Here is a 20593-nt window from a genome sequence, read left to right on the forward strand (position 1 = left end):
GCGCTGGTTCAATATCTGCATCATCACCTTCAGCAGCGCTTCATCACTCTCTCACTCAATGCTGATAACAACACTTGTGCATTTCAACGTGTGTTTGTGTGTGTGTGTGTGTGAGAGAGAGAGAAAGAGAGAGAATGTGAGTGTGTGTGTATGTTAGAGAGAGAGTGTGTGTGTGTGTGTGTGTGTGTGTGAGAGAGAGAGAAAGAGAGAGAGAGAGAGAGAAAGTGTGTGTGTGCGCGTGCGTGTGTGCGCGTGTGTGTGTGAGCGTATGCGTGTGTGTCAGCATGTGTGTGTGTGTGTGTGTGTGTGTGTATGTGTATTCAGCAGGTTCACATCTGGAATACATTTGCTGGTGTTGTTTTTTCGGTGGCAGTGCTAGAGGTCCCCCCCCCCCAGCATTACTCTCTCTCTCTCTCTCTCTCTCTCTCTCTCTCTCTCTCTCTCTCTCTCTCTCACACACACACACACACACACACACACTTTCTCTCCCTCTCTCTCCCTCTCTCTCTCTCTTTCTCTCTCTCTCACACACACACACACACACACACTTTCTCTCTCTCTCTCTCTCTCTCTCTCTCTCTCACACACACACACACACACACACACACTTTCTCTCCCTCTCTCTCCCTCTCTCTCTCTCTCTCTCTCTCTCTCTCTCTCCCTCCCTCTGATCTCGTGAGTGTAACGGGTGTGATATACAGTAGTAGTTGCGCTGGTGTGTGTACAGGGTAAAGCGCTGGTATGCTCCCTCATGCCCAGGCCTTTATGGATCGTGACAGGCAGATAATTAATACCAGGCTGTAAGTGTTTAAAGGTGTGTGAATGAAGTCAAGTTGTTTTAATATTATTATTCTTATATTACAGAATCCAAGAATAACATCTACCAGCAGTTCTTCAGGGCAGTGTGTAAATAGTGACAGATGACCATAAAACACCACGGTGAACAATAAACACAAGGAGAATTACTGACAGTGATCGACGAGTGCAGTATTTACAGGCTTTTCAATGACTGATGCTGAAATACAGAACTGATATTATTCTGATAGATATATACATTACTGAAGGCTATTGAGAATTATACAAATGTACACATTATTTACTTATTATCAGGGTTTACATTTAACTTTCACTCACCAGCCAATTTGGCTACTAAATTAAGTTACCGGCCATTCAGAGTTTCTATTAGCCAAAAAATTTAATAAAAATACCTGTCACAACCTAAAATGGCATTTATTTTGTTGTAAACTCCAAATATGGTTCACTATGATGAATTCCTAGATTTGTGGGTAGATTGATAGTGATTTTGAAATTGACACACGAGATCAAAAACGAATCAAGCTGATTGGCGTTATTGATTTCAGCACCACGGACAGCACTAACGATCAGCTGGGGGATCTTCATTATCTCCACATGTTGCTTGGTTAATCACTTTGACTGCCTGATGTAAATAAGAATAATTGTAGGGTGGGGCTTGATTTTGTCCTTGTCCTCTGATTGGATGGTTGGAAGTTGGACGTTGCTAACTAAATGGAGGCAGATCTGAATGTGGAGGATATTTAGTCGAGATACACGTCATGAAGAGAACAAATGTCGTTAGGTTAACGTTTATCATTATAGATTACGAGTGAACTTGAATAAAAAAAAAAATGATGCGCACTGATCAGTTCTTTATAATAAACTTGAATTCATGGTACTTTTATACTGCATAGCAACACCATAGCAACCACCTTGGGTACCCTAGCAACCAGATAGCAACACCCTAGCAACCACCCCAAATACCTTAGTAACCACATAGCAACACCTTAGCAATCACCCTGAGTACCCTAGCAACCACATAGCAAAACCCTAACAACCACCCCAAATACCTTAGCAACCACATAGCAACACCCTAGCAACCACCCTAAGTACCCTATCAACCACATAGAAAAACCATAGCAACCACCCCAAATACCTTAGTAACTGCATAGCAACACCCTAGCAACCACCTTGAGTAGCCTATCAACCGCATAACAACACCATAGCAACCACCCCGAGAATCCTAGAAAACACATAGTAACACCCTAGTAACCACTCAGAGTACCCTAGCAATCACATAGTAACACCCTAGCAACCACTCAGAGTACCCTGGAAATCACATAGGAACACCCTAGCAATCACCCCAAGTATCCTAGCAACCGCATAGTAACACCCTAGCAACCACTCAGAGTACCCTAGCAACCACATAGGAACTCCCTAGCAACCAACCGAAATACCTTAGCAACCGCATAACAATACCCTATCTATCTAATCTTGTTTTAATCTATTTATCTGTATATATCTGTCTGTGTAATTTTAAATTACTAAACCAAAACTTAAAACTATTTCAAACTTGAAGCTGATTAAACTTCTTAACTTTCAGGTCTAGCTTTTCTCAAGCCAACTTCAAAGTTTGTTTACGAACTTCACTTAATGTGTCCGTGAGAATCCTTCACAAACACAACCGCCAGCCTCTCGTCGACTGCATCAATAACCATGATCAGCTGGAGGTGTTAAACTAGTGGAAGTGTGGTTGTGTGTGGTTGTGTGTGGTGTTGTGTGGTGTTGTGTGGTGTTGTGTGGTTGTGTGTGGCTCTTCCCGGCACAGAGCGCTTATTCATGCTGGGAATATGGTAAATGTAGCTGAGGGAAACACTGTCAGTTTTTTGTTTTCACAGCGAAGCGAGGCTCGTTCAAATAAACAACTGATTCAGCTCAGCGGGGCTTGTCTTATTCCAGTCTGAGTCTGTTTCACAGCAGAGCGTTTAGAGAGCGTCCCTGTTCACAGACGAGCCGAGAGAACATCAGAAAACATAGAGATGATATCTGAAACATTCAGACTCAGTTCCTCACATGCATACTTTATATAATGTGACGGTATATTAATCCTTCATAACTCCAGCTTGAAGAACCTTTTTTTTTTTTTTTTTGCCAATCATTCATTCATTATTAATTATTTGGTAATTTTGAGTTTTGATTTTGGTTGAGTTTTGGTTTCGAGTATCACTCACCAAGCTGGTCTCTGACCCCAGACGTGTGTTCTTCTGAACCTGACGGATGTTCTGACAGTACAAACTGAGTTTTGCTGAGTTATGGGTTTGAATGTGATTAAATCTGTGCCGGAGATGCTCACTTTAGCCAGATTTACTCTAGAACTGAGAGATTTTTCTCGAAACCGAGGACTGTTAGTCGTAACAATACTTGAATTCTATAATAATAATACTTAACATTACATTTGACAGATTTTTTTAAAGTGATATTTGCTTATTCAAGAATGACACTTACTCTTCTTCATACTTAGTGACTCTAATTCATGTGACTTTATTTATTATTAAACATTTTATATTGTTTTACTTTATTTTTAATTATTTTTTTGGTTACACTTTATTTTAAGGTGTCATTGTTACAGTGTAATTATATATTTAAGTACTGAGTAATATTAATAAACTACATGCACTTACTATAGGGTTAGGGTAGGATTAGGGTTTGGTTGAGGGTTAGTTGCATGTAATTATGCATAATTTACTGTTATTACTATGGTAAGTACATGTAACATATGTAACAAGGACACTGTAAAATAAAGTGCTACCAATTTATTATTTTTTTGAACAAAGTATTGCTACTTTTTACAATCATCAACAATCATACTTAAGCCATTGTTATTTTAGTATCATTCAGGTATTATTATAGTTTTTATTAATATTTTGAATGTTTTAATGTTTATATTTTATTTTTATAACGTTTTAGTAATTATATTGTTTTTGTATTTTTTTTTTAAGTTTTTTGATTTTGTACAATATGTCTATATAGTTTATATAAAATTGTATTTCAGTTTTAATAATTAAGTTAAACTAAATGAAAATGAGAAACATCGCCTGAACGCCCTAGCAACTACATAGCATTGGTTTTCATGACAAATACCTCTCACTTTCTTTCTTTTTTTATTTAAAACTAATTTTTCACTGTTCTGAAGGAGGAATAAAGAACTTTTCCCTCATATTTCCTTTCATAAACGCTTGAAGAGTGATTCTAGACAGCGGCGTCTCAACAGGCCGACGGGATTTAATCAAGCCTTCAGACCTTCATCCTGTTCTAGTCTTTCTGGATTCATTTAGCCTGTGTTAACTTCATTAGGAAGGAGAACAAGTCACTCTCTAATGCCTTTTATAAAGAATCTTGGAATAATGCCCGTTATTGGCATAAATTACACAGCAGTGGATTCAGCTTCGGTTTTATAGTGAAGTTTAGCGTATTCTTCTGACGCAAAACACATGAATTCTTACGGGGGTTTTTTTGTGCATGTTTTATTTTCCTTGCGCCGGATGTGATATGACATCAGCAGTGAGAGACCACTGATATCTGGATACACCTGGGAGTTTTAATCAGCGTCTGGTTCATGACAGAGACTGGTACATCAGTATCCCATAATAATGTGGCACTTCTGACCAATCCAAGCATTTTAGAAATGTCCAAATGTTCTATGAATATATAATACCAGTTTAGGGTCAGTACGTTTTTAAAAAATTATTTTAAAGAAGACTCTTCTGCTCATCAAGGCTGCATTTATTTGATTAAAAATACAGTAAAAACAGTAAAATTCTGAAATATTATTCTAATGTAAATCATCTGTTCTCTATGTGAATATATAGTAAAGTGTAATTTATTCCTGTGATCAAAGCTGAATTTTCAGCATCATTACTCCAGTCTTCAGTGTCACATGATCCTTCAGAAATCACTCTAATATGATGATTTGATGCTCAAGAAACATTTATGATTATTATCAATGTTGGAAACAACTTCATATTTTTGTGAAAACTGTGATACACTTTATTTTTCAGGATTCTTTGATGAATAGAACGTTTAAAAGAACAGCATTTCTTTAATGTCTTTACTTTTCAGCAGTAGCGTGTGTGTGTGTGTGTGTGTATATATGAGCCATATGTACAACCATTGGATTTAGGTAAAATTACGAAGTTTAAGAAAACATTTTAAACTCGTACTTTCTGTAACATCCGTTGTCATGTTTCAGGAAAAGGAGGATGAAGAAGAAGACAAGAAAAGTGAGAAGCAGGAGCTTGAGGACGAGCTGCTGTTCGAAGACTTTGAGCTGGGCGATGAAGACTGTGCTCTTCCCGAGGATGAAGAAGAAGGAGAAGAAGGAGGAGAAGGAGAAGAAGAAGGAGAAGGAGAACTTGAGGAGGCCGACGTCGAAGAAAGCACCAAAATGAAGATCCTGCGGCAGATAGCAGACGTGGCGTCCAAACTCAAAGAAATCATTGGCAATCTGATTACCACTGCAGGAAAAGTAGTCGTAACCATATTATTGGGGCTCACAGGTGGGTAGTGTTGAGACCCACATCACTCACCACATGCGATCAATAAGCAGCATTCATTCATAAGCTGAAGATGAAGAAAAGCTCAAGTGTGTTGTTATATCCCAAAGCTCAAACCAAAAGAAATATATAAGGGATAATAATGTGCATCCAGACAGTTGTTATCGCAGAATAAACCCCGACAGGGTGTTCAGGACCCCGACGCGATGACATTATCTCGCGGATTGAGTTGAAATATTTTATTAGCTCATTAAACCCAAAGCTTCTATGAAGAAAACAGTTCCTAGCAAGTGGCTTTGAGCCTAGACAAACTAAAAAGGTCAAACAGAAGGAACATATAAGGGATAATGACAGTATTTGCTTATACTGAAGCCATCAGCCTGCATTATTTCAACTTATTTTTAAAAATAATTTTTAACAGTGGAATTCCTGGTGAAAACTACATTACCCATGATGCTATGCAGAAAATTCCACCAACCACAGAGCCAGAATAGCTCTTTAGCTCCGCCCCCCAAATCTCTAAATCTATATCTCAAAATACTTAATTATATATATATATTTCTGTGTGTGTATAATCAGCATTTGTAAATGAGTATTTTTAATTTGAGTGTGCTGTTTGCAATGCTTCATGGGATTGTAGTTCTTTCCCTCACTAAAGCCTTTAAGTTCACAGTTTTGTACCTTTTTGTCTTTTTGCCTCATTTTCAAAAACGTTTTGCTTCAAATCAAAGTTTGTAATGTTGTGATTCTCCTCGTAACTGGTTGGCTTGGTTCATGGCTTTTAACTCTTTAATGAAGACTTAAAAAAAAATCCCTTTTGGAGAAATTAATGGAAAAAATACTTCCGGAACCGGCACTCCTGAAAAAGGGGGCGGCACTAATGCACTATTGATGGCGAGTAACTGACCTCGGAATGTTGCGACTGACCAATCAGAATCAAGTATTTCAGAGAGCTGTGTAATAAATAGAAATAAAACATCAGCCACAGTCAGGTGCCGTCACATTAACCACTGTTCGCTGAATTTTCTCAGACAAAATCCAGTCATTTTAAAAGGAAACCTGCCATTTTTGCAAGCAAAATTTCAGCAACATACAAATATGATAATCATAATCTCAGAGCCTGATTAAGTGTGAGTTCCGCCCACTTTGGGCTTCAGAAACACTACGGATGACGTCACACACACTATGCCCATACTTTTTTACAGTCTGTGTGCAGTGCACTTGCAGAGAGACTCCGCCCACACGCTCTTCTGATTGGCTGTGATTTTAGATTGATTTTGTCGCCTCTCATAGTCGCGTCAGTTGTTGCTGGAATCTTATCACATCATGTCTGGTTAGGACACACTGCAAATGACTTTCCTTTGTCTTCTCCCGATGTGTGTCAGGAATGATGCTGCCGTCTTTGACCTCCAGTGTGTATTTCTTCACCTTCCTGGGCCTGTGCACCTGGTGGTCTTTCTGCCGGTCCTTCGACCCGCTGCTCTTCAGCTGTCTGTGTGTCCTCATGGCCATCTTCAGCGCAGGACACCTCGTCATGCTCTTCCTGTACCAGTTCCAGTTCTTCCAGGAGGCCGTTCCTCCCGGGAACAGTTACGCCAGGTGAGACCACAGAGCCTAGGCCTCTCAAAGCCGGGGTTTAAAGTCGCTCGTCTTTCATCCTCTATTGTGTCGTATATCTGAGTAAAACTCTTCTGGAACAAGAACAGATGTGGGCGGGGCTTGATTGTGTCTGTGAGGAACTGATTGGATGGTTGTGGTTTGCTATTGGCTGATCTCATGTGAGTGACAGGTTAAAGCCCCGCCCTCGTCATCAGAGAAGAGAAGAGATGCTGCAAGAGGAACTTATTCTGATTCAAGATTACCAGGAACATGAAGTTAACACAATAATGATGTGCACTGATCAATCATTTAGAATAAACACTGCAATATTCCATAAAAAACAAGGATTTCATAGTGATTTTAATGGGGTATATAATGACGTTGATTTTTTACTTAGTATTTAGTCTTGTTTCCAGTTCAAATATCTAAAAATTGTTAAATCAAGATGCATTTACTAGATGAGTAAAATGCCATAAGATATAATGTCTTGTTTTCTGGGGGGAAAAGATCAAAATGAAGAGAGTTTTTGCTTAAAACAAGCAAAATGATCTGCCAATGGGGTCAGAAAAATAATGTTAATTCAAACGGAAACAAGATTATTTCTCTTACCCCATTGGCAGATCATTTTAAGCAAAAACTCACTTTATTTTGGTCTCCCCAAACTTGACTTGTTCAGATTGGCTTGAGTTTGTGGATCTTCATTGGAGCGGCTGAATGCTTTGATTTATGCTGTTGCTCGTTTTGCACGTCAAGCCCGCGTGCAGCCGGATCCCCTTACTGTGGCCAATGAGATTACAGAGCTGCTGAAAACCAAACACAAAAGCAGAATTCAATTAGAACGATCCGGCGAGCGGGAATCCTACATGTGAGCTCGTCTGTCTGGTGGCCGATGGGCTCAATCATGCTAATCTAGCGACCTAGCCTGTTTAGCCTTGTGGCGTTACAGCGACTAGCGTCCGGTGTCGATCCAGGCATTGAGGTCAAGCTGTCATTAAAGTGATTAAAGGATGAACATTAATGGGCAGTTCTGGTTCTGCATGCTCATTGATGATCACTGAGATATAATTACAGTTTTTATTTTTATATGGTCTGTTTTCATTTTAATTTGAGATAATATTTGTGTTTTTGTCATATTTAATTTAATTTATCTATATAGTTTTTATAAATTTATAGTTTTAGTTATTTTAGTACAGTACATCACATCAAGTTAAACTAAATGAAAATGAGAAATGTTGCTTTGGCATCTAACTGGAATAAAATGTTTATTTTTTTCCAATATATTTTATTTCAGTTTATGTTTATTTTATTTCAAGTAAATCATTTTTAATGGGTTTTAGTTTCAGTTTTAGTTATAGTAACCCAACCTCTAGAGGGTTTAGACAGATTTTGAAAATATGCATTAATTATTGAAGAGCTCATGTGGTTTGATAGCGTGTATATCTGGCTAGCAAACATCCACTAACGGAGCCTGTTGCCCGTTCGGCTCATCGGTCTTCATCGGGCTCATTTGAGCTTGGCAGTGTTGGTTTGCATCTCAAACCAAAAACGACCGACTGTCACACTCTATTTCAAAAAGTTTGATTTAAAGAGTCAATATTCACGTTGCTTTCAGAAATCTTGATTTAGCTCTGTGTTGTCTATGGCTTCTGCCCAGCGTTCAGCTCCAGGAAAGTCCTCAGTAAAGTGCAACAGACATGGAATATCAAACTCTACACTAATGATTTTTTATTTGTATAAGGTTTATGGAATATGAGCTGCATATTAAGCTGGACGTTCTTGATCACTTAGGTCTGATGGTTTGATTTGACTCCATGTTCATTTCATAGTCATTCACTAACCTTTATGTTGTTTCAAACCTGTATGACTTTCATTTTATCTGTGGAGGTCATTTAGTGAATGTTGGAATATAATCGTTTTTGCAATGATGATGTGAACGATTCTGCATCGATGCATAAAAATGTAAGAATTGACTTCAATAATGTAATTAAATAGGCCTATCATTCATATTAATACGCTGTTTTATTGTAATAAAATAAATACTCTCATCATATATTAATAAAAAGGTTGCGTATGTCTTTTAGAAGCAAAGCATTTGCATCTGATGTTCGCAGATATTTACCTAAAGCAGACGAACAGAAACACAGAATTATCTCAGAGTATCGGTCTTGGCGAGGATTCACGTAAACAGTCATTATGTCTTAATTGAATGTAAAAGTTTGAGGAAAAAACCTGATGTGTAACTTTATATTAGATCCATACATTAGTACTTAATATAATAAACATGTTTTGCACGTGGCGCACGCACGTTTGAGCTTCTGTTAACCATATAAGATGTGCTTTATGTGCTTATATGTGAAAAACGGCGAAATAAAAATGAGTTTATCATATAAAGCGGCTGATCGCGTCTCATTAGAAGACTTGGATTGAACCTGCTCACTCCATGAAACACTTAAAGTGAAGTTTTCCAAACATTATGTTATAGGAAAATTACATTTAAGGGGCTTAATGCAACACTTATAATCTTTTAAAAGATTACTTCATGGAAAAGTAGATACTTAAGGGACATTCTTAGGGTGTATGACGTTTCACCTAAAGAAAGGGCTATTTTTTTGCAACACCCTTGCGTTTAAGGGAAACCTAAGGGCGTTCTTAAGGGAAAGTTACACTTAAGGTGCTTTATGCAACTGAGCACAGGTACTTATAGGCTGCTGTCACTTTAAGAGCGAATGCATTAATCCAATATAATGTTACACATCCAATTTCTTTCTCAACTGTTTATGTTCACTTAACACCGTGTCCTAGCTACACGTGACGCCGCGACGCGCGATAAAAGGTTCTTCTCCATGTGAATCAGAGCGTTTGTCCTAGCCAGCCGCGACACGCGACGATTCTGTTTTAGAAACGGTTTCTATTTTTCTGAGACGTCTCGCTGGAACAACAAACACACAGTGTGGCGATGATAATCTCAGGTGCTGTTTATGTGCTTTATTTAATGATAAACGCATGTAATGTGACTTTGAATATCATTTAGTGCTCCAGCTTTGAAGCTGTAAAAGCAACAGTGGATAATTCACCTCAGATCTTGAAATTAAACAAATGGAAACAAGAACGTTCAAACTGTGAACAAACAAGTGTATTCTTTGACAAAGATTGTTTTAGTAACTCAGTAGCCTATGTATTTTTAATAACGTTTAAATGGTGTAATATTTGTGAATTTGATTATGTAGCTACTTATCCATTTTCTTGCGAGTGCCGTCAAGATTACTCTCTGGTGCCGCGAGACTCCGCCCACACGCTGTTCTGATTGGCTGACTCCGCCCACACGCTGTTCTGATTGGCTGACTCCGCCCACACGCTGTCCTGATTGGCTGACTCCGCCCACACGCTGTTCTGATTGGCTGACTCCGCCCACGCGCTGTTCTGATTGGCTGACTCCGCCCACACGCTGTCCTGATTGGCTGACTCCGCCCACACGCTGTTCTGATTGGCTGACTCCGCCCACACGCTGTTCTGATTGCCTGTGGGTTTTGATTGATTTTGAAGCATCTCGCAGTCGTGGCGCGTCTAGTGTTGGACAGACAAATTATTTGTTGCTGGAATCTTATCGCATCGCGTCTGGTTAGGACACAGTGTAAGACGTAACTGAAGAATACTTGCCAAGACGGGTATTTTAACTTAATTTTGTGTGCATGTGTCCGTTCAAGCGCAGGGAGATGCAAAAGATGAATTTGTTCACGCGCTGTCTGAAAAACCTGGAATGGTTTAAAATCGTTGGAATGTGTAAATTAGCAAGAAAACACGTGCAAATGATAAACTTTCACTCTATGATTGTTAAACTTAGCAATTAATCCACAAATCAACTGCGATCCGTCGCACCTCTAATCAATATGATGAATCGATATTCCCACAGGCAAATCTAGATGCTTCAGAATGAAAAGCGAATGCACTGGTTTTGGTGTTGCCGGCGGCCTCGGAGAGCCCAGGTGTTTCTCATTACGACAGGACGGCTCTTGGCCTGCGCTTAAATCACACAGCTGGTTTCAGGGAGCGCTGCTGCATGCGAGAGAGAGAAAACAATCAAACGTGACTCGAAAAGCCTTTGAGTAAGGTAGATGCAATTCTTCTAAATGAAGCCTGGATGTGAGTCTCCAATGGCAGGCCTGTATTATTCTGACACTAATATTCCCCAACGGCAGCAGCAAGCCTTCGAAAGACCCATTAGCGACGGATACGAGACTATAATCGTGCAACTGTTGCGTCTCGTTAAAAATGTGTTGCGAACGTCGCCCCCGAACGCGAGGCTGACCGCAAGACTCAAGAAAACAGGCTTTGAAAGCTTCGGCTGTTTGTTTGAGTTCTCTCTGTTACACTAGATTACTCGACAAGACTTCAAAATGGCAAACCCATGACCAAACACTACAAATAAACAATCGTTCTGAACTCTGAAAGGTCCAATTTTAAAATTGTAGCTCCGCTTATTTGGGTTGAATCCACATCCTGAAACCTCATATGCTTCCAAAGCCTCTATAAAAGACATAGATACTGCAAATATGTCAGATGAGGTTTGAACCGAGCTCAGAAAACACACAGCGAAGTGAAACGAGCCAAGCCAAATGCACAGACGTGTGAAGGAATCCTGATACCTTTCAGAAATACAATGTGCGGGAGAAGAATAAAAGAGGCAAACGTGCAAAGAAAGCAAATCATAAGTGAAGAAATATGCTTTACCAAACCCACATAGAATTAAGTGGTTTTTACAGGATTTCTTTGTCAAACAAAACCTGAGAAACACCCTATTAGAAAAACATTTGGCGATTTGCGAGCCGCTGCGTCTGGGACGAAAAACAAAGAGCTTCTCTTTGACAATCACATAAACAGCACAATCGCTACCAGCTTCTTGTGGCGAGGATGCAGTTTTGATTACACACTAGGCATGTGGAAATGCCAGAGAAGCGTCTATTTTGGGTAGAAAAAAATGGGATTTAGCAAACCCAGAGATTAGAACCAAATGGTTTTATGTTGGTTTGTCTGTTAGGAGCAGGAGTTATTACTCAAGAGTCAAGGGTTAGTTTGAAAGGCTCAATGGATGTATCATGTTTCATTTAAGTACAATACTGTTTAGAAAATGTAAAGAAATTCATAATTGTATTCAGTAAGGATTCGTTTAATTGATCAAAAATGTCAGTAAATGCGTTTCTGATATTACAAAAGATTTCTATTTCAAATAAATGCTTTCTATTCATCAAAGAATCAGGAAAAAATGTATCAGTTTCCACAAAAATATCGAGCACCACAAAATTTATTGACATTGATGATAATCATAAATGTTTCTTGAGCATCAAATCATCACATTAGAATGATTTCTGAAGGATCATGTGACACTGAAGACTGGATCACAGGAATAAATTACACTTTACTATATATTCACATAAAAGAACTGCAATTTTACATTGGAATAATATTTCACTGTTTTTACTGTATTTTTTTATCAAATACATGTGAGCAGAAGAGACTTCTTTCAGAAACATAAAAAAAATCTTACCAACCCCAAACTTTTGTACACATAAACATAGATGTAAATGATGCAATAATGGACGTAGATTAAAAATATAGATCTATAAAATGAATATAGATAGCAGACGTAAAAAAAAAAAAAAAAAAGGTCTCTGAAAAAAAAAGATTTGTAAGCAAAATGCAGACGTTGGCAAGTTTTCATTTCATTTATTTATTTTATTTATTATTTTATAAGTTTGAGGCGTAGAGGAGACACATGACAGATTTATGCGTTCTAACAGTTGTGATTAAAGATCTGTATGATTTGTGTCTGCCGTCCTCATGGCACCTTCTTCTGCTTTAGAGAGTGTTTATTATGAATTGGCCGCTGCATTATAAATAGCAGCTCTATCCAGCAACATTTCTGCGCTTAAACTCGTTATTTTCAGCCGTGGTATTAGGACTTGGATGTCACGCTTCGGGTTTGGATGAATCATGAAAGGCGAGATATTCTGACTTCATATTTTCTCGATGGCATGAGGTAGCAGCAAAACGAACATCTGGCAAACCACAGTCATTTAACTAACGGCACCAGAACTATAAAACCCAGTGAGCGTGTGTTTGTCACCTTATCCATTTTCAGTGGGGTTTTAGCTGCGAGAAGTTGCCGTTTTATAGATTTCTTCAGCTAAATATGACACCAAAAATTAGTTAATGTAAGTTACATTCAAAGCCACGTCTCTTTATTCTGAATGGGAATGACACTCCTGTCTTAAATTATAATGTTTTATTTGGGAATGAAGAGCTGTTGAGAGTGTCCTTATCTTGGGCTGTACTTTTCTCTTTATTCATCCCTTTTTTCCACTTTTATACCCTGTTAAATAGGCATCTGCTGTTATTTTCTTCCTTAGCAGTCCAATTTAGCTTCCACTGAAAGAGAGAACGTTAAAAAATGGAAAATAAACACGAGTTTAACCCTGAGAAATCTGGAGTGAATTAGCAGATCTTCTCTTACGGTTGTTCTCTGTTGAAAAATGTACTAAAGTGCTTTTTGATTGGGTGATAATCTTATTTTTCTTTCCCAGATCATTACATTACACACACACACACACACACACACACACACACACACACACACATATATATATGTACATATATACAGTAGTCAACATTTGAAGTGGATCATAACCTTTCATCAAAGTTATACATGAATTTTGAACAATACCTGTTCTTGTCTAAGGACAACTTTGATGAACTTTTTTGATCCACTTTAAATGTTGACTACTGTATATATGTGTCATATATATATATATATATATATATATATACACATATATATATTGTCTTCATGACTCGCATCCATTAATTTAATATGGGATACCTTCACTGTATTCTTGCAGAATCTCAGTAGTTTTCTGTAATGTGTTTTTAATGAATGAATAATGTTCCTCTCTCTTTCCCTCAGTCTGTTTGGCATTTCTCCTGTGGTGAAGACGGATTGCTCACACACCTGGATGTTTACAGTGAACTCTGACCTGCCGTGGCACCACTTTGTCAATCCCATCATGCTCTTGGTGCTGTATTACACTCTGGCCACACTCATCCGCCTCTGGCTTCAGGAGTCCGAAGACATGGTCAGATTACACTCTTCTTCTTCTTCTTCTTCTTCTCCTTCTTCTCCTTCTCCTTCTTCTTCTTCTTCTTCTTCTTCTTCTTCTTCTTCTTCTTCTTCTCCTTCTTCTTCTTCTTCTTCTTCTCCTTCTCCTTCTTCTTCTTCGTCTCCTTCTCCTTCTTCTTCTTCTTCTTCTTCGTCTCCTTCTCCTTCTCCTTCTTCTTCTTCTTCTTCTTCTTCTTCTTCTTCTTCTCCTTCTTCTTCTTCGTCTCCTTCTCCTTCTTCTTCTTCTTCTTCTTCTTCTGTTTTTCACTGAGGTATTCATCGGATTATGAAAGTAAAATGTTTTGAACACAGTTTTCTGTTGTTTCCTATTTCTGATACTCGTTTCCGGCAGTTCAGAATCACTTCTTTCTTCACTGGGATCTGTAAACTTTGCAGAGCTTTTACATTCACAAACAGCTTTATTACACACTACATGAAAGACAATATACAAAAAAAGCATAATGGGGCACTATAAAAGGAAAATTAATCAACATTTGACAGCATTTGAAGACAACAGATATATAATTTTGTGATATGTTTTTACTAGTGTGATCAGGACACTATAGTTCATTTCTGTAAGTGAGGAGAGCAGAATAAAGTAAACTGTGACATATTATACCTAATAATTCTTCATACAGCGACTACCAGTGACATTTATACACATGTGGGACCAAAAATGATTCGGACACTTTGAGCTGATCATGTTTTGCTGAAGTGTGTTTTCTTTAATTGCTAATGCTCTTTTTACACACAGACTGAACAAAATGAAGCATTGCTTGGTGATTGGTTGAGCTAAACTGGTATTATCTAATTGTGTAGTTAAATTTAACAGCTGACAGATATTCAACATAATTCATGTGTGAGACAGTCTAACAGAAGGACGGACAAAACCAGTCAAACATCAACTGAGTTCTGCTCATATTTTATTATCATTTTCTAAACTATAGCGAATAAACTGTGATGATGTGAGAAATGTGTCTGAATAAATGTGTGTTTGACTGTATATGCAGCACATTTATGATTATGATTGTGCCTCTTCATCAGCAGGTGAAAGAGGGCGAGGGCGAGCCGGAGGGAGGAGAGGAAGCCGAATCTCCTGAAAGCAATAATGCGGTTTACACCGCGGACAGGAGGAGGCAGCTCTGGCGGATGGCACACTATCGCACAGACGAGAGAAATGTACGAGTCTGCATCTCACAATCAAACACCTGACCATGTCCATAACTCCATATCACTCATTTTCACGTTTACTATTACAATCTTCCACCATTAACCATTTAAAATGCTTGTTTGTGTAGCAAACACGTGCACAGCACATATACTTGCTGTGAGTTGTTGTTAAGATGTGATGTATAGATGAATAGTCATCATTATTGTTCTTTTGCATGTTTCAGCTGCTCACCACACAACATGGCTTCAACTCACCTGAGGTTTGTGTTCGTCTACTGATCACCCATAACCATAGATTATTACTTGAGCCTGTCAATATAAATACTGATGTTATAGTGCTTCTGAACTCTCTCAGGTGTTGATTGTCACGTCTAACGGAGCTTCGCTGGACTTCACGTCAGTTCCTCATGAGAATGGGCCGAAGTCTGTGGAGCTCTACTCAACCCCTCATTATAGACCAGGCCAACCCGAGTCTGATCCACGTAAGTCTTCCCTGTCCTGCGACCAAACTAATGCTCTGGAGGGGCTCCGAGTTTATGGGGTGAAAGTTCAGCCAAATGGCTTCCAGGAAAAAAAACTTCCAAGCAAAACCATTCCAAGTAGGTTCAATACATTGCAAAAACTCTTTTTGTAATTAAACAATAATGTCTGATTGTCTTGTAAAAATCCTTAAAACAAATACATTTGCTTTAGATGCAAAATGGCAAAAAAAAAAAAAGTATATATATATATATATTAGGGCTGTGAAAAGATTAATCGCGATTAATCGCATCCAAAATAAAAGTTTGTGTTTACATAATATATGTGTGTGTACTGTGTATAATTAAATTTGTATATATAAATACACACACATGCATGTATATATTTAAGAAAAATGTGTTATTTATATATAAAAAAATATATATTTATATATAATATAAATTATATAGAAATATATACAGTATATGTATGCAAATATTACTTAAATATATACATGCATGTGTGTGTATTTATATATACAAAATAATTATACACAGTACACACACATATATTATGTAAACACAAACTTTTATTTTGGATGCGATTAATCGCGATTAATCTTTTCACAGCCCTAATATATATGTGAGGCTAATGGGATATGTGTCAGATCCGCGTCATGTGCTTCAGATCTTAAAGTGACAGCAGCCTAATAAACCTGCTGCTGCGATGTCAGTCATTCATGCAAATCAAAGAACAACAGACAGAGAAAATCACTCACTACTCTTCACTGAATCACTTCTGAAGCTTTAATATAGATAGATAGATAGATAGATAGATATAATGGATAGATTAATATATTCAATACCATATTATTTTTTATTTTTTATTAAAAGAAATAAAAGATTGACAATGGTGTAAAAACGAATTGAAATAAAAATATATATTCTCTGAAAACACTATCTTGCACAATTTCGCTTCTGAAGTAAATCTCTGTTGTTTAGGGATGTTTATATATATTTACTTGAAAACAAGACAGAAATACTGATTAAGATTTGTAGTTGCACTGCACATAAACATATAGTGGAAAAGGATTTGATCCACCACATACATACTTTCACAGTTTTGCCATAAACATCTGCACTCTATCTCCTAAATATTTTCCATACATTTCAGGAAGTTTTTTTTTTTTTTTGCAATTCTTGGAAATGCTGTCCAAATTTTCCAGATATATGCAGGCAAAGCCTCCATTCATGTTCAAGGGCGAAGATATTAGATGATTCGCAGAATCCAACCTCCTTTTTCTTAGAATACATGTTTGTTTTTCAGTGAAAATGGACTGCGGTGTTTACAAGATGGACTCGACGTATGTTGAGCTTTCCGAGGTTCCGCAGGCGCTTGGTGTTGTGCGTGTGAACTCTGCGGTGAAGGCCTTCAGGTTTATCATGAAGCAGAGCTACATCTGCGCTCTCATTGCTATGATGGTGAGCATGACAGTCCTCCCTTTCAGGAGCATTTTAGACTCCCGACCTTTCCTTAGGGGGCCAATTTGGTCATTACCCAGACAGATCTGCACACACAAGGTAATGTGTACCATGTGCACAAACGTGCAAAATGGAAGTCCATGCAAAATGGAGGTCACCTGTTGGTGATCTTTGAGATGTGATGTACTAAAGTATGGTTTGATCTCACATGCCTCATTCATTTAAAGACATTATTTTAATGGTGAAGTGTGTAAGATTGTTTTATGTTAAAATTAGGAATGGGCCCGATACTGCACTCGTGTACTCGTACTCATAAAAATGCTCAGATAGACTCTAAAACACACTGGGTTAAAAACAACCCAATTTGGGTTGTTTTCAACCCAAGGGCTGGGTAAATATAGGATAGAACACATTTTACCCAACAGTTTTGAAGTCCATAAAAGTGGAAGTCCCCGGAGCAGTGTGGAGTTCGTTTATGATGGACAGATGCACTTTTATGATGGATAGATGCACTTTTATCATGATAGATGCACTTTTATGATGGATAGATGCACTTTTATGATGGATAGATGCACTTTTATGATGAATAGATGCACTTTTATCATGATAGATGCACTTTTATGATGGATAGATGCACTTTTATGATGGATAGATGCACTTTTATGATGGATAGATGCACTTTTATCATGATAGATGCACTTTTATGATGGACATATGCACTTTTATGATGAATAGATGCACTTTTATGATGGATAGATGCACTTTTATGATGGATAGATGCACTTTTATCATGATAGATGCACTTTTATGATGGACATATGCACTTTTATCATGATAGATGCACTTTTATGATGGATAGATGCACTTTTATGATGGATAGATGCACTTTTATCATGGATAGATGCACTTTTATCATGGATAGATGCACTTTTATGATGGATAGATGCACTTTTATGATGGATAGATGGACTTTTATCATGGATAGATGCACTTTTATGATAGATAGATGCACTTTTATCATGGATAGATGCACTTTTATGATAGATAGATGCACTTTTATGATGGATAGATGCACTTTTATCATGGACAGATGCACTTTTATCATGGACAGATGCACTTTTATGATGATAGATGCACTTTTATCATGGATAGATGCACTTTTATCACAGATAGATGCACTTTTATGGACTTCAAAACTGTTGTTTGCAATTCACTGCCATTATAAAGCTTGGACATTTTTTAATATAACTCTGATTGTATTTGTCTGAAAGAAGAGTCATATACACCTAGGATGACTTCAGGCTGAGTAAATCATGGGCTAATTTTCATTTTAAAGTGAACTACTCCGTTAATTTCCCCTGACCTTCCTCCCAGGCTTGGAGCATCACGTATGTGAGCTGGCTGACCTTCGTCTTCCTCATCTGGTCGTGTACACTGTGGATGGTGAGGGACCGGAGGAAATACTCAATGATCACCTCTCCATTCATGGTGTTTTATGGGAACTTGCTCATCATCCTGCAATACATCTGGAGCTTTGAGTCCCTGCAACCAGTGCCTGGGCTCTTCCTGAAGAAAGAAGTGCCCTTCCGGGAACTGGGATCTAAAGTAAGACCAGTTTATGCGTTTTGTTTACGTGCGTCTATAAGGGGTGACGAGACCTCTTGTTCAATTTGTGGAAAGGAGTTCAGTCAGGAGTTCACACACAGCCTCAATCAGAAGTTCTGGAAGCTCATAATCAATGTTCAGTAAGATCTGAAGAGACTCCTGTTAAATCACACAGGAGAAAAGCCAGTCAGTTGAGTTTGTGGCAAAATCTTTTACAGTGCTTGTATATTATTGTCTTTCAATGCATTTTATAATTCATTCTCATAAAGTAGAATTGAAATGACATTCATTACAAGATGATTAGTTCAAACATTTCAAAATGCACCTGCAGGCTATTTTTACAGTCATGAATTTCGTCATTGAGGATTTCTATCAAATATTGTGCAAAAATCTCGTCTCGTCTCGTTGTCATGAGATAAGCGTCTCGTCACACCCCTAACGTCTATGTATTTGTTTAAAGTCAACATGAAACTGTAGTTGCGCTCGTCTTTTCTTCTCTATTGTGTCGTATATCCGAGTGAAACGCTTCTGGAACAAGAACAGATGTGGGCGGGGCTTGATTGTGTCTGAGGAATTGATTGGATGGTTGTGGTTTGCTATTGGCCGATCTCATGTGAGTGACAGGTTAAAGCCCCGCCCTCGTCATCAGAGAAGAGAAGAGATGCTGCAAGAGGAACTTATTCTGATTCAAGATTACCAGGAACATGAAGTTAACACAATAATATGCACGAATAAATCATTTATAATAAATAATACAGTATTCCATATGAATGACAGTGAAGCTTTCATATTAGCTATCGTAATTACTTATTCAAACAAGTACTCAAAACATGCACCAACTCAAGAGAGTATTTAGTTGTGGACACAGCCAGACTCTTGTGAATGAATACTCTCATTGTTTGACTTGAATAATGTAAAGTGTGTTTGTGTCTGCAGACTCTGTGCCTCCTCAGTTTCTGGCTGTTGCTGAGACAGTTTTTGACTGAGAGGAGAGAGAGAAAGACAGATGAAACCCTTCTGTGTGACGTCAAGGTGGAGGGACACACACTCGGTGAGAGAGACATCAAGTTGGCCACTCATTTGTTGTGTTGCTGCTCCAAGAAATGCTTATTTCTTTGGTAAATGCCATAAACATGGCATAGCTGGTCGGGTTGTCTAATTTAACTTGTTTAAATTAAGTCAATCCTACTTAGTGTCAAGGGGTGATTTGGCTAAAATATGTGTTTCAAGCCAAGCTTCCATCCACATATTGACAGAGAGAAAATGTGTTGAAAACGTTTACATAGTCCAGTCTATTTCCATTCAGTTAGCCTTTTACTGATAACATGGAGTGCTGAAGATATCATCCTTAAATAAACGAATAGTTGCATAGCAAAATAAATCTGCCTTTGAGCCGTTTCCAAAAATAATTTTGTGTGTATCATAAATTTGTTATCTTTTGTATCCCAGATATCCCCGAATATTTGTAATATGGAGAGTAATGAAACTGGCCATCTTACTGCTTATTAATTTCACAAATAATGTACTATTATTAAAATAAGGGTTACAAATATATATATATATATATATATTATATTATATTATATTATATATGTGTGTATATATATATGGTTTCTGAGTTATGAGGTCTATTATGCTAATAAGCTTTGAAAATAACAATAACGTCAAATCAATCACTGCTAATTTGTTTTCAGAGACAGATGCAGTTGTAACCTAAACATTTTATTTGTTTAAAACGTTTTTTTAAATTCTCTAAAAACTCTTTGAAAGTTTTTTTCTTC

At 37.8% G+C, this 20593-nt stretch overlaps 1 protein-coding gene across 2 annotated transcripts in view; it reads left to right on the forward strand.

The window, feature by feature from the left end:
* piezo2a (piezo-type mechanosensitive ion channel component 2a) overlaps positions 1-20593 on the forward strand; it is a 197240-nt gene that overhangs the window by 87451 nt on the left and 89196 nt on the right. The window contains exons 6-14 of one of the 2 annotated variants that reach the window (XM_084103452.1): positions 5045-5351; positions 6734-6947; positions 13906-14074; positions 15142-15276; positions 15492-15527; positions 15623-15749; positions 17053-17207; positions 18582-18812; positions 19749-19863. In XM_084103452.1, coding sequence (XP_083959578.1) covers positions 5045-5351; positions 6734-6947; positions 13906-14074; positions 15142-15276; positions 15492-15527; positions 15623-15749; positions 17053-17207; positions 18582-18812; positions 19749-19863 — 1489 coding nt within the window. The remainder of the gene's footprint in view (positions 1-5044; positions 5352-6733; positions 6948-13905; positions 14075-15141; positions 15277-15491; positions 15528-15622; positions 15750-17052; positions 17208-18581; positions 18813-19748; positions 19864-20593) is intronic. The other variant, XM_084103453.1, reaches the window with a different exon arrangement.

The sequence above is a fragment of the Abramis brama genome, assembly GCF_963993115.1.
Source record: "Abramis brama genome assembly, chromosome: 24".
Lineage (NCBI taxonomy): Eukaryota > Metazoa > Chordata > Actinopteri > Cypriniformes > Leuciscidae > Abramis > Abramis brama.